At 37.5% G+C, this 15,090-nt stretch overlaps 3 protein-coding genes across 4 annotated transcripts in view; 1 reads left to right on the top strand and 2 right to left on the bottom strand.

Annotated features, from left to right (window-relative positions):
* LOC145694582 (tRNA (uracil-5-)-methyltransferase homolog A-like) overlaps positions 1-15,090 on the top strand; it is a 54,349-nt gene that overhangs the window by 20,499 nt on the left and 18,760 nt on the right. The window lies entirely within an intron of this gene.
* On the bottom strand, positions 162-4,743 carry LOC145694580 (uncharacterized). The gene has a single exon (XM_081770937.1). The coding sequence runs from the start codon at positions 4,591-4,593 to the stop codon at positions 1,873-1,875; it is 2,721 nt and encodes a 906-aa protein (XP_081627063.1). The 5' UTR covers positions 4,594-4,743; the 3' UTR covers positions 162-1,872.
* On the bottom strand, positions 4,593-12,174 carry LOC145694583 (uncharacterized). Its single transcript, XM_081770940.1, has 4 exons — positions 11,840-12,174; positions 8,365-9,023; positions 6,817-7,054; positions 4,593-4,867 (listed from the first exon to the last, which is right to left on the bottom strand). Exons 1-4 carry the CDS (start codon positions 12,003-12,005, stop codon positions 4,740-4,742), a joined length of 1,191 nt encoding a protein of 396 aa, XP_081627066.1. The 5' UTR covers positions 12,006-12,174; the 3' UTR covers positions 4,593-4,739.

The following is a 15,090-nucleotide window of genomic DNA, read 5'->3' as shown; positions in this document are numbered from 1 at the left end:
TTTATTTCATGTCTTACTGTCTGAATGGTAGTTTTATATTTTGAGTAACAAAGCAATTTACGATATACTGATGTACACAATTTATCGTTTTTCTTCCAAATAGGTTTGCTGTATGTCGCCAGCGTGAAATTCAAATGTATTTACAACAAAGAAACACACACGTTTAAGATTCGTTTTGTTTATTAAAGAAATAATGAAATGCTTTCATACAAATGTATATTATATAAAGACTGAAAATACATTTTTTTAAATTCTTGCAAAGAAAACACAATATTTTCTTTGTTCCATCGTTTTATATAAATTATGAAAATCTTAGCAGTGAATATTAAACCAAAAGCAAGTTTACAATGTTAACCGTGCGTCTAAACAAGGGAAGTATCAATGAGCTCATATTGAAACCTACCGTAAAATTTCACTGAGGAAGGAAGTCCCACAGAAAAAACACACAATAAAACAACTGCGTTTTTGAAGTGGAGTTAACCTAAATGGCAGATTGAAATGTCGCGTATCCATGTCGACAATAGCACAATACGTTCAGTACCACCCCTTGTAAACTGCCTGTTAATAATAAAAAATCAATAACAACAATGTGGGTACATACTATACCTAAGGGGAAGTCGTACGGTAAGGTGAACCTTGACAGCAGCCATCTTGAATTTAGGTCAAGTTTTGTAAATAGGAATAGAGCCAAATGATACATGATTTTGGGTAAGAATTTAAGCAGAAAAACAATGGTAGCAATAGTTTTAAGATACATGCATTTGGTAAAAAGTTACAGTCATATTTATTGTGTATGTTTCCATGTACACAACTCCCGAATGAAGCAGCTGTCCAACAATTTGTAAAATACAAAAATATAGGAAACACCCTTTATATTTTCCCAATTTGTCCCAAATGTTGTTAAGCAAAGGTACACACTTGTAGGAGATTAGTCGGCAAATTTGGTCCAAATTGGTTGAATAGGGGTGGAGATACAAGCCGGAAAAACGAAAATTCCATTGGAAAAATACAAAATAGTTTAAACACCATGTAATTCTGATGATTTGTTTGAAATTACGGTGGTCACAACTCAATACTTTCGAAAGCGTACTCTGAAAATATGGTTCAAATCTGTTGAATAGGAGCGGAGATAGACTAGATAATACGAAAATTTAGCCAAAATCGTTGATAACAAAATTCTTATATTAAATGCTGTATGTGCAATTTTCCTCTGATCTGTCTCAAATTTTAGTAACATTTAGTTACAAATTTTAGTTATATTTCAATAGCGACAACTTACTTTTGGGCAGCTGCTTCATTCGGGAGTTGTGTGCATGGAAATATACACAACAAATATGCCTGTAACTTTTTACCAAATGTACGTATCTTAAAACTATTGCTACCATTGTTTTACTACTTAAATTCTTGCCCAAAATCATGTATCATTTTGCCCTATTCCCATTTACAAAACTTGACCTGAATTCAAGATGGCTGCTGTCAAGGTTCACCTTACCGTACGACTTCCCCTTAAGTATAGTATGTACCCACATTGTTGTTATTGACTTTTTATTATTAACAGGCAGTTTACAAGATGTGGTACTGAACGATTGTGCAATTGTCGACATGGATACGCGACATTTCAATCTGCCATTTCGGTTAATTCCACTTCAAAAACGCAGTTGCTTTTTTGTGTGTGGTCTTTCTGTGGGACTTCCTTTCTCTGAGTGAAATTTTACGGTAGGTTTCTATATGAGCTCATTGATACTTCCCTTGCAAGACAAAAGATACAAGTTTTGTTCTATTAACTTAATAAACTCTACATTCCATAATAATTGCAAAGTACCTTACTGCTATTCTTAAATTCTTCATCTGCAGATGACTCAGGTGTAGTGTTCAATTGTATATCATCCAATTCAAGAAGGTTGAAAAGTACCTATCCTGTCCAACTTTTATGCATATGACTTTTGTATATAATAATTCCTTCGTAAGGATGACATAATCATGAGTAACAGACGAATCATTATTACAGTGAAAAACGTGTGTTATGGGCAGATTGTACCACTTTTCTGTGAAAGCAGTTTCAGCTTCCATCTTTTCAACATAAAAATATATATGTTCTTTGCAACAAGATTCGCATTCAATAACATATATTTCTATGATCCTACAAACATGTGCTGTGCTACAGTCATCAAGCAAAAAGTAACTGTCATCGTGCTTCCTGTTAGTGCAGTGTTTAGAAGTGCAGAAAAGCATTTTTCCTGTGTGTATATCACCTATTCGAGAACATTTATATATTTTTGCGCTTTCTTTACCAGAAAAACACGTTGCTGTAATAGGAATACCGGACACTTGTGTTAAAATATACTGTGTAGAGCAATCAGTTTTTGTGGTATTGGCAAACGAGACTGATTTTGAACTTAAAAGGAATTCTGTAATCTTAACTGTTGCAGATGTTCCGCTACACGCATTTTCTCGTGCAAAGCCATTAACAATCTGTGAACCTATCTCTTGTGTTCCATGCATGTAGTGTTTTAAATTTCCATTTAGTGACTCAAACGGGAAACATGAGAAAGAATACAAAGGTCCTGCATTTTTGACACAATCAGTGAGGTGCAATAAATCATGTACGTTAGAACTCATATGCTTCCTACCATATAAATGTTCAGTTTGGAAAACAAATGCATGCAAACATTTTTCCATTGCATCCAAATGTTGCACGGAAATTGTACTTGATAAGAAACACGCCACTGGTTTGATGATTTGCAAAGTGTGATTGAAATAATCAGTATTATTGAAAATATCAGAAAATATAGGAAAGTACAGTAAGAAAAGATTCTCAAACTCGATAGCTTTCCAATTTCGACGTTCTTTGATCGATCGTGGAGAACGGGTTAAACATGATGGCGTTTTTATTTCTGCCAAACGCTTGTTGAGTACATTAATCTTGCGGCCTAAGTACCACACTTCATCCTTGTTTTTGGAATCCAGCCAATTCATGACTAAAGAACGAAATATACCCAGACATATACAATGCATGTAATCTATCATTGTACTCTCAATAATCTGATAATTATTAAGGAATGCAAATACACTTATCCCCTTAGCACCAAACTCTTTATTCTCACTATGTCGAGAGTGGTCTGCGTCATTTCGCAGCGGACCTTTAGGATGTGCCACATTGTACGGATAAATACGTAGTCCATGTTGTAAGTACTGTCCTGGTTGAAGACATTTACTGCATCCAAACTTGCCGTTGAATTGTACTAGCTGCTGTACAGCACACTTTGCAGGTTTATCAAACGTGCCAAGAATGGCATGCAAGCGTACCTGAGTGATAACATTATTTTTCAAAGTATATTGTCCTTGTAGAAGAACACCACATTCAAACTTCTTCAATTGTGCAGCTACACATGAATAAAATACAGAATGCAATAAATCGTTCTTTTTAACGTGCAACTCTGGAAGTCCGATGAAAGTGAACAATCCAACTAGAAGAATGTTTTCTGGTTTCCATCGCATCGGTTCATCTATTTCTAATATGGAAATGTAGAATGGCCAGAAAGTGATATGAGAACTGTTAAAACAGGTAACGCCATCAACATTTATGATCCCTGTCAAAGATAAAATTCCATCTTCATCCACTAATAATGGGTGTTCTTCCCTGAATTTCCTATAAATTTTACCATCTCTAACACTACTCAAGTTACCCTGACGTGATTGCGATATTGACAGATTTGCCAGAAAATGTGGTCGGGAAAACATGTTCTCCAGTTGTTTACCAATATCTACAGTAAAAAAAGAGTGAGCTTTTTTGCACACGTGTTTAGTACAGTTATTGCATGAAAGGGAAGCACAGGCTGAATCGTGAATATATGCACACTGACAACAGAAGAAATGCCGCTGGACTTCTATGTTACGTAAAGCCATGAATTCTTGCAATAATAAATATTTCGTGCGTGGTACTTCTTTAATATTTACAGAATGGATTAACCTAAGAAGATCTGATGTTGCAGTTTTCGTGAGCTTGTGCTTATGAACAAACTGCATTATTTTTATAACAGATTTACTTTCAACGTTCTCCTGCAATGTAGAACTGTTTGGTCCCGAAACGTTATGAACTACATTTAATTGCAATTCAGGAACAGAAATATCTTTTAACTCAGAATTGCACTCTGAACTATCAGGCGAAAAGTCGAACGTTGATTTAAAAGGATGCTGTGAATATGTGCCGTGAAGTATTTCGTTTTGTTCCTCAAGAGGAAACGCCGGAAACGAACATTGTTCATCGATACAGCCCGATGAACCAACGCTTACACTGCCTGTCAACTTATTTTCCCCGATTTTTAAGCCCGCGTAATTGGGAAAAGGGTCAATTTGTGGTTTATCGGATTGTATCGAAGAATAATGGTTGTTTTCGTCCTTTTCTCGTGAAGAACAAGACGATGTACTAAGGCTATTACATAATGTACCTTCTCGTTGAGTGCCAGGAATTTCAGTGTTTACTCTCTTAACATGTAAACGCTTATTCCACCTATATCGTGTTTTTCTTGGTACCTGAAGCACCGAGGGAGTGGGACTGTTGCATGCAACATATTGTTTGTAGTTTCGTTTCATTGTAGTTTATAAGTTAACGTAACTATATTTTAAACACGTATAATGAACATACAAAAAGTAACTACAAATAACTCAAAAGAATATATATACACTGTATCTACAAATTACTATTATACTGTTGGTATGAAGCAAAATTAACACAAACTCTACTGATCATCTTGATCCTTCTGCTTGTCTCCGTGCCTATTCTTCCGAGCCGCCTGTACACATTTGTCCGTCATAGCTGCGTGAACTGCAGACGTCTTGGTATTAGGAAATTTGAGGAGAACATAATCTGTGATCAAAGAAAGGTCTTATCAACAAGGATCTTTTACACATATACTAAGCTGAAAATATAACGAAAGAAACAAACTCCAAGTTAAAAAAAAGTCATATATTGAACAATGAACACTGATTGTAGGAGGTGACTGGGTGGACAGTAGAGAAACTAACAACTACAGATATAGTTATTGTTAAGAAAGAAATAGTTACATTCTGTTTAAAGAGTATTTTAGAAGTGTATTTATAGTTTTTACGGCTATAAGATTGGTTTGACTTAGTTTAACGTCCCACGGTTATGTCTGCTAGACTAAAGGAGAATGACCTGCTGATTATAGTGGAATCGAAACTACTTCGATCGTTCAACTGTACTTCCACCGGGAATCGAACCCGGGACCACGCGAACAGAAGTCAAGCGTGCTAGCCACTAGACCAAGCGAGGGTTCTTTACAGCTATGAGTCAAGTAGCGATAGGATTGGGTAAAGAAGTGGCAAATTAATTGGCCATAACGTACCATTCAATCCTGGACTGATTTCTTCTCATTTCAGGTCATGTCGGTGACCAAGAGAAGGGTTCAGGTGGATCAGTCGGAATCATGCTAAGTGTAAAAGTTAAACAAGTACAAAACTTGGAAAATTCGCCACAGAAACTTACAATTTGTTCACATACGTTAATGGAGATCAGTATCTATCTATCACGCGTATTCGAGTGGTTCAAGAATGTTAAAGGAAGGAGGGACAATCCAAAAACCCACTGTGACAGAGAATGTGTGTAGAAAATCGGTACAATTGTTCGAAACCGCTACATGAAAATTCGAGCAATTACTAACACCAATAAAGAAACAGTAAATAGAGTTTTACACGTGAAAAAGAAGTGTCATAAATCCTCTCGCACCAACACAGATTGAATTGCAGTACTGACATTGTTCAAAACAAAAAAAAATTATATTCGAGGTCAAATTAGAGGGAATTCGGGTATTGGCGAACCCGTCATCTAAAGCAGACCCTCCTTTTTTTATTTTGTCGATTTTCTTGAAGTGAGTTGGCAACATTATCAGAGAACGCAAATTGCTTACTCTTATGTCAAAGCTTTCACTGAAGATGTCATTGAATGCAAAGAATAATACGCAAATTTATGTCTGTAGCAGACTTCAAAACTTTCGAACGGTTAAAAAGTCTTTCCTTATGTATTTAGTTTCATTTAGATTCATGTTATATTAAGAACAAATAGGTGACATTGTCTTGACTAGACCTTACAAGAACATCAAAACCATCATGTAAAAATATTTAATTACTGGTGGCGGATAAAGTGGACCCCGGCATGGTAGCTAAAGTGAAGCAGAGTCCAATTTGCTCAACCTTTCCAGCAGTGCTCCTTTAAAGGTTCTTTTACTGAATTAATGACTGGCATAACTTAAAATGTGTAAACTTAATGCAGATATAACTGTTGGATACACAAATGCACACATGTACGAGTTTCTCAAGTCATTGCAGTATTGTTATAGCCATTGGACAAGTCGGTCATTGGAGTTCTGAAACGTTTCTACAATGGAGAAATCATAATGTACCTCAGACCTACAGGTCATCCTATCACTCACTGTAATTTGACAAAACTTTGATAGGACAATTAAGGTTACAGACCGGCGTCTTTAATTTCTCGTTCAGCACCTTTTGTGCTACAGGATTCTAGCCCATTAACAGAAGACCCCAGGGATCCACTTTATCGGAGCAGTTTCAAAATCAGCAAATTTTCACACTTCCAGTAAGGAAGAATTAAAAAATGAATACAGCATAAGCTAAATTATTGTGCTTAAACATGATACAAATAAATAAAGAATTGTTTTGTTATTGATTTATAGAAGTATCAATTTGTATTTAAAAATATAGCCCACTTCCTCCATGATGTACTATGCAAGAAATGCGAAACAAAAATTATAAGTAAAAGGCATATGAAACCTAACATACCTTTGATAGCACTAATAATATCTGGAGACAGTGTTTTCTTTATTTTGCCACGACCAGTTATTGAACTTGTACTAAGCTCATCATCATCAAAAAAGCACGACATAAGATTTCTCGTGAGCTTTGTAGCAGAATGGCCTGCACTGGCTACGCAGCGAATTAATCGGGAATGCTTTATTGTAATGTCAGGGTAATCAGGACTGAGAACCACATCATCTCCATGTACGGATCTCGAGTATTCCTGTAAGTAAAAGTTTAACACAATAATTAATCTTAACACATTCTACCATTTACTTTTACATATATGATGTACAGTAGAAATAAAATTACCCGAATTGCTTTGGAAACAAACGATCTTACCACGAACAATCTTTTGCGCTTGATTTTGGTTCTTGAACCCCCCCAACACAAAACAAGGGTAGAGATAACGAAAGCCGAAACGATGCGAGACTTAGCTGGATCGAAACTAGTAGTGTGAGCTGATTGACTGATTTTAACACACTGTACATGCAAAATTTAAACTACTTTGTTTTTATAAGTCTTTAATTTGTCATTTAAGCAAATTTAGATTTTTGTATAAAAATACTATTTTCGTAAGTTATCAGGATCGAGTGTAGTCCAATTAATCCGGATAATTGTAACTCTACCGTATATAAGCACAATAACTGCCCAACATATGAACAGTATGTATCAAACACTACTACAACAGCGAAATTGAGCGTGTTTTTAAAATTGCATTGTCTAGGGAATACATATAATTTTATACGCCTCCAGCTAGCAAAAAGGAAACAAAAAGAAACATATGTAAGAACAGTGCCGTCAAATCTAATTAAAACAAGCAAACCGCAAATGATGGCTTTCCGAAAATAGTGACCCAATCACATTTGAAAGGGACGAGAATGGATACATTATACGCAAGAATTTTCGAGGTGCAATCTTCCTATAAGCACAGATGAAATGCAAATATATACACACAAAGAAAGAGAAAATGAAATGACTTTCGAGTCTTCCGTTCTGCGGTTATGTGGAGTAAGCTAAAGGAGACAGTGATGATGAGAACCAATGAAATGATGGAATGAACAGAGGTGAACGCTGTAACCCTCTCCACTGGTCTAGTGGCTAGAATGCGCGCCTTTGGCGTAAAAGATCCCGGTTCGATTCCCGGTGGTAGAGCATTGAAAGAGAGGTTCGGATTCCACTTTAAACTATATGTCCACGTCTCATATAGCCTCCCTCCTGAAAAAAAAGACGTAAGCGATAATCAAATCAAATAATCAAAAGTAAACGCTCTACCATTGAGCCACTGCGACCCCACACAAAGAAAAGAGACAAAATACTTAATGCAGACTTTGTCTGTCTTATAGAGACTATGCCGTTACCTTAAATTACTCATAGTTTGAAATAAGCAAGCAGAAAGAGAAATTTGGACCGCCACTTACATATTTGTATGACCCTAAGAATTTGAACAATTGTACGCCCGCACCCCTTCCCTACAAAACGGCGATAAATTGATCTAAAACCTTAGTCTTAAAATCTAGAAAAGAAACTTACGTTACTACTTTGACTGGATGGTGACACCTCATGGTTGGATTCTTCAAGATCTTCGGCATCTAGCAATGTGAACAAGAATGTCTTGACACTTCTCGGTACTTTGAGCTTCCGCTGTTTATCTCTGGAAGCGCATTCCTTCTTTAGAGCATCTACTAAGCATTTTTCTTCGTCTAATTTGGTGCGCAAATCATTAACTTCTTCTTTCAGTACGCTGCAGTTTTGACATTTGTCGATCTTTCGTACTTTTGGTTTCGAGCCTGATGGACTGTTCTGAGCTGATAAGTATGCGTTGCTTGGATGCTTGTCTATCTGTTCTTGACAAACGTTACTGGCGGATGCTGACTGTAAACTTCCGTTGCAAGAAGTTCTGTTTATTTGCTCTTGCCAGACGTTACTGCCGGGTGTAGTTTCTGTAGCCGACTCAGATGGAAAATTATCCGTACATAGTGTGGGGTCCTTCACAATAGTTTCAAAGTTCCTTTCAAATATTTCTTTCAAACTGCCTGGATTTCTACGATTTTCATCCTCTTCATCTGTTGGAATCGGATCTGTTGAACTTAGGTCATCAGAATTATTACTGCTGCCAGAATCATATCTTATTACCCGTTCCGTCTTCCCGACAAACTTCCTTTGTTCCACCTCACATTCGGTTTTAGTACCTGAAAAAAAAATCCATCATGATGTCATCTGCATCTGAAGTTTTCGGTGGTACATCATAATCACTTCATAAAATATAAGCAATACAAGAAAAGGGCCACCCGTTAAAGGGATCTACTACAGATTACATGCACCAGCTTCCAAGGAAAAGTAGTAGGTTCAGTAGTTAAATAATCGTGGCAGATACTGACCGATTGAAAGTAGTGCCATTGCGGGAGATGTGAGAAGGCTATCTAATTGACCCGGGTGGTAAAGTTTGAGATAAAGTGTCCCTTATACAGCTAGCAAACTACAGAAACTGCATACCTCAATCTAGCCGATGCTTCTAAATCACTCGTTCGCAGTAGGAGTACAAATATATAATAAATAATTTCGTAGAGAACAGTGTATACTGATAGTTAATATATAGGGGCGCAGATTTTTTAAAAATATGTGGACATAAAAATGATAACTTTGCGGTTAAACGAGTGACTGCATATGAAAGAGGACTGTGTTCGATATTAATTCCGACTATCGGAGTGCCCTGCATTCTCCATGCCTCCTGCAGGACAAACACCAGTTCTCGCATTAGTTAGTCCATTTGCGATGTCGCTGTCGCAAGACTATTAGAATAGATCGTGGCTAAGCTGTTAGCGCACGCGCCTTTGACGTGAGAAACTTGGGTTTGATTCCCAGTGGAAGCTCATGTGGTTCGGATTTCCTGTTAATCAGTATGTCTACGTTTCATATGGCCTCGTTGCTGAAAGGGACGTTGAACTCAAAATCAACTCAACTATTAGAACGGGAAACTCCAAAACTTAAAGTCAGTGGGTGCGCTTTTAGAATAAGCATAAACCTCGTTTATTCCCCAGTAGTGCAATTCCTAAAGTTTACTGATGAAAGAAGTAAATGTTTTATGAATGTCTGTAAACCGAAGACAAAACTTTTATAAATTGGTTTACACACACACACATTATTACTCGGTAGTAGTACATTGTTACTTGGGCCTGTACAGTAAGAGTTTAAGAATGCCTTATGGAATCATTTGAAGCAAGAAAAGTTAAGACAAATGATTTTTATTTTGCCGACGTATGTAAATATTCACGAATCTAGGCACAGTAGTAATGTTTGCATGGTGTAGCTATTCTTCATAATCTCATTCGAGACTTACAAAACCTACACGCAAACTACAACGTATGATGTTGCAGTTCATTTCCTACATCCCAAGAAATGGCATTTGTGCTGGCTGTATCGCCAGACCACATGAAAATCGAAAAAGAAGTACCAACATGAACTACATTTGGTTAGAGTACATTACTTTACGTTAGGTTATGTTACATTAGGCAGGTTAGGTTCAGTTACAAGTCAATTACCTTCAAAACAAAGGCATGTAAATTTTTACAATTTGCAATAGAACATTACTATTTGCGTATAAATAAGACGTCCGAATGTATATGATATGAAAACTACAGTACAAGACATTAACCAACCTGTGCTAGGTGCTCACTAAAAGCAGAGCGCGTTAGTTAGGGCGGGTAAAGGAACAGGCGCATGAGCGAGGGTAGTGAAAACAGGTGGGTGTTGGCAATGATAAGAGTTTGAATAGCACTTGTCGTTGTTTCATACTAGTAACACTCCACTTGTAAATAGTACACCGTGTCTTTCACACAATTTCAACAGCTGACGTTCGTTATTTTCGTGTACGTAATTCTATAAAACTCACACGATATGTCATAATATTGATATATATGCGCCATTTCCACACTTCATTTCTCGCCACTAAATCATAACAAGTGTACCTCTATGTGAAATAGTCTCTTCCGCCTCCACATACAATGACGCTTAGAACACCAAAACCAGCCTACCAAACCCCTTTCTTAACTTCAGCTATTCCCCTAATCTGCTTTTCATTCAAGCTCCTTCACAAACCAAAATAGGAGTATGTTTAGTACAAGAGGTCCAAAAGCACGTAAAAAACAGAAAATTTACAGAAGAAACGAATGATGCAAGTACTTAGACGTAACAGAACGTAACCAAATCTAACCTAACCTAAACCAACCTACTATTAGTAGAAATAAGCGAAATTCTATCATTCTTTGGAAAAGTATGCTGGACCCATACACTAATATAACATAAACTAACCTAAGCTTACCTAAATTAACATAACCTACCCTAAACTAGCCTAATGTGAACAGAAATTACCAAAATTGTAACATTTTTTAGAGAAAAGTGCTGGACCCCTTCTGCTAAACATAGGCCCCAAAATAAATTATCCAATTCACCCAGTAGATTTCCAAAATATTGGAGGCGGTACAGCACTTAAACCCCAAGAACCAACATGGTTCACACTGTTTTACGTTAATCACTAAAAATCTACTATTCTACTCTGATACCTACAAAAGTGTTATTTAAACTCAGATATCTAGATTCAGGTCGACTGCCAACAGTTAAAGTGTACTAAATAGTTTATTTTGGCGCCAACTGTTGTTGATCTAGCCACACAATAAATAAATTAAAAAAAAAAAAACTTAGGATTATAAATAGTAAATACTTCTAAAATATAACAGAGTGACAGTGAATTAAAAGTGAGCACAATACTCTGTTACTTAGCCAGAAGACATTTTCTCCAATGTACTTCGCTGAGTCATTAACATCCGTAGATTCATGCGATTTGTATTTCCATCGTTCGGTAGTTACTACAAATTCGCGGTAATTTTCTGTTTCGACAGTTCACTGCAAAACACACGGTAATGAATCACACATTAAATATATGTCATTATCTTAAATTAATTACATCTATAGCTGTTAAAGTATTGTTAGAGCCAAATACATTACTCACCTACATAAAGAATTCTACCATCGTAGCACGTGCTTCCTTTCCATTGTACAGGGTACACTTTTCCAAGTGTAAGTTTACCTGTACATTTACATTTCTTGCGGTGTAGAATGGAATAAGTATTATTATCCCATTCAACTACAACATACGCATTATTTGCCGTTGACATCTTGAAAGCCACTGTAATCTTGTGGAAACTTACAATTCATCCGCTACCATCGAGCACACAACCATAGAAAAACCACTGATCACAAACCCTAACGTCAACAACCAGCAGACGATTGACAACGAACAAACGAACGCTGTGGCGCCAAGCGTCTTTCCTGTGCGTAAACATATAGGTTCTGATCACGTTATAATTATGTTGTTTTCGATATTGTCTCCCAACTTTACAATATACATATAAGAATAACTTATATGTGTATGACGATAATTGTGTATTGTTCACATATCGCAATTCTTAAGGAAAGGAAACTTATTATTCAGACTCAGGGGTGTCATTTGAGAAAGTCAAGGGGGCAATCGCCCCATGAGTTTCAGAATCTCTTAATTAATTGTGCAGTAATATAATATAAATAAAATGTTAGTGTGTTTGTGCGTATGCTTCTTTGGGTGCCAGACGAATGGACCGAGAGTTATCAAATTTTGGTCACGGGTATGCTGGTCCACGGCCAAGACCAAGACGAAGCATTTTTTCCAAACTTCGAACTAGGGGTCGCAAGGGAGGATTTACTACGACATGAAAATATAGTCGAAAATGACTTATATTAATGTTAACTTCATAGTTTTCGGAATCGCTGAGATCATAGTGAAACTCCCGATTGCGTTCACTTGCCCACCCCCCTTGGGGGCCAAGAGTCAACAGCAGGTCACCGAGACATGTACAAATAATCGAAAATAACCAATATTAGTGTCAAGTCTATAATTTACAGGCTCGCTGAGATTAACGCTGAAGCTATGGATCCCGTATATAATTCCAAATACAGCCCCATCGCCTAGGGGCCGAGTCAGGGACATACGCAGGGGGTGGTCCTGGGGGTCCGGACCCTCCCCGAAATTTCGACTTTTATGTAAATTTAGCCTAATTTTAGGGGCAACTTTAGAAATTTTAATATAAAATACTCTCATATTGAGTTTGGACTCCTCCCGAAATAAATTCCTGCGTACGCTACTGCCGAGTCACCAAGCGGGTCACCGAGACACGTAGAAATAAGCGAAAATTACCGATGTTAGTGTCAAATACTTAGTTTTCGAGATCGCTGAGATCAATGGTGAAACTCCTGATCGCGCTTACTTCCAAATTCAGCCACGTCGGCTGGACGCCGAATCACCAGGGGGGTCACCGACACATGTGGATGTAACCCACAGTGATCGATATTAGTGTCAAATCCATGGTTTTCTGGGCCACTGAGATCAATGGTGAAGCTCCTGATCCCTTTTACTTCCAAATTCAATCTCATCGGCTGGCACCGAGAGTCAAAAAAGGTGGGGGTCTCCGACACATATAGAAATAATCGAAAATTAACAATATTAATGTCAAATACAAAGTTTCCGGAGACACTGAGATTAATGATGAAACTCCCGATCGCGTATAATTCCAAAAATTCAGCTCCATCGACTAGGGGCCGAGAACCACCAGGCGGGTCACCGAGACATGTAGGAATAAGCTAAAATAACCGGTATTAGTATCAAATACATAGTTTTCGGGGTCGCTGAGATCAATGGTGAATCTCCTGATCGCTTTTACTTACAAATTCAACTTCATCGGCTGGGCACCGAGTCACCAGAGGGTCACCGACACATGTAGAAATAATCGAAAATTAACAATATTAGTGTCAAATCTATAGTTACGGAGTCGCTGAGATCAATGCTGAAGCTTTCGATCGCGTATAATTCCAAATTAAGCCACATCGACTGGGGGCCGAGTCATCAGGCGGATCACCGAGACATATAAAATAAGCGAAAATTACCGATATTAGTGTCAAATACATAGTTTTCGAGATCGCTGAGGTCAGTGGTGAAACTCCTGATCGCGTTTACTTCCACATTCATCCCCGTCGGCTGGAGGACTGAAAGGCACAAAGAGAGGGTTTTTTTACCGAGACATGTAAAAATAATCGAAAATTATCGATATTAGCGTCAAATACATCGTTTTCGGGGTTGCTGAGATCAATGGTGAAATTCCCAATCGCGTATAATTCCAAATTCAGCCCCATCGACAAGGGGCCGAGAACCACCAGGCGGGTCACCGAGACATGTAGAAATAAGCACACCAAGACATAAATATAAATCTCTATAGAGCAAAAATGGTAACAGATAGCTGGACATGACCTTTGTCTCATCTCTGTCCTTATCCATCTATTGAAATCAAAAAGCGTATGTCTACGATTTCCGATGTGAATATTGAATTTTCATATTTTGGAAGTCTACATGAGTTTCACACTTGGAAACGAAACTCATTTGTTACTATCATAAATCTTAAACCTGCATGTATGTAACTAAAGAGGTATTTCTCATTGGTAGAATGTTAGCATTCAGAAGGTTCTAGTATCGATTCTATAGAGTGCGGCCACCCTGGCTGCATTTCCCCAGTTACACCAGGTGAATACAGGAATGGTAGGCTACTTTACAACACAGGGCCTGACCACTGCCCTCCCCTATCCGGATCTGTAACTTGGGTGTCGAAGATCACAAAATAATTTATGTCAAGTGCATGCTTCTTACATGTTTACGTTTATTTGTAGGGCCTACAGGTGCTGTATATTGCATGTTTTTTAATTTCTGACTTTTGCATGTTAGTGTACACATTATCGTATCCTTTTATCCATCTGCATGTACTTTCCAGGTGTTTTACATGTACATGGTAAGTACCTGGGCATACTGGGGAAATAATGCATTTCCCATGCATGTGGCATGTAGTTTCCGATACATAGTGATTTACCTGTCTTATATTCCCTGTACATGTACGCTTTATCTACGTCTGCCAGGTACAATACATGCACCTGTGACATTCATTTTCCGTGGATGCATGTTCCTTACCTGTTTTCATTTATATGTACAGGAATTGTACATTCCATGTTTTTCACTCCTAACTTACGCATGTAAACATGTAATTTACATTGCATTTTTTCTATCGTTCTGCAGGTACTTTGCATGTGTTTTACATGTACATGGTAAGTACCTGGGCATACTGGTGAAATAATGCATTTCCCATGCATGTGGCATGTAGTTTCCGATACATAGTGATTTACCTG

This window comes from Thermobia domestica, chromosome 9, assembly GCF_964235325.1.
Source record: "Thermobia domestica chromosome 9, izTheDome1.hap1.1, whole genome shotgun sequence".
In the NCBI taxonomy this organism is placed as follows: Eukaryota; Metazoa; Arthropoda; class Insecta; order Zygentoma; family Lepismatidae; genus Thermobia; species Thermobia domestica.
This window is presented reverse-complemented; position numbering and strand designations above follow the sequence as displayed.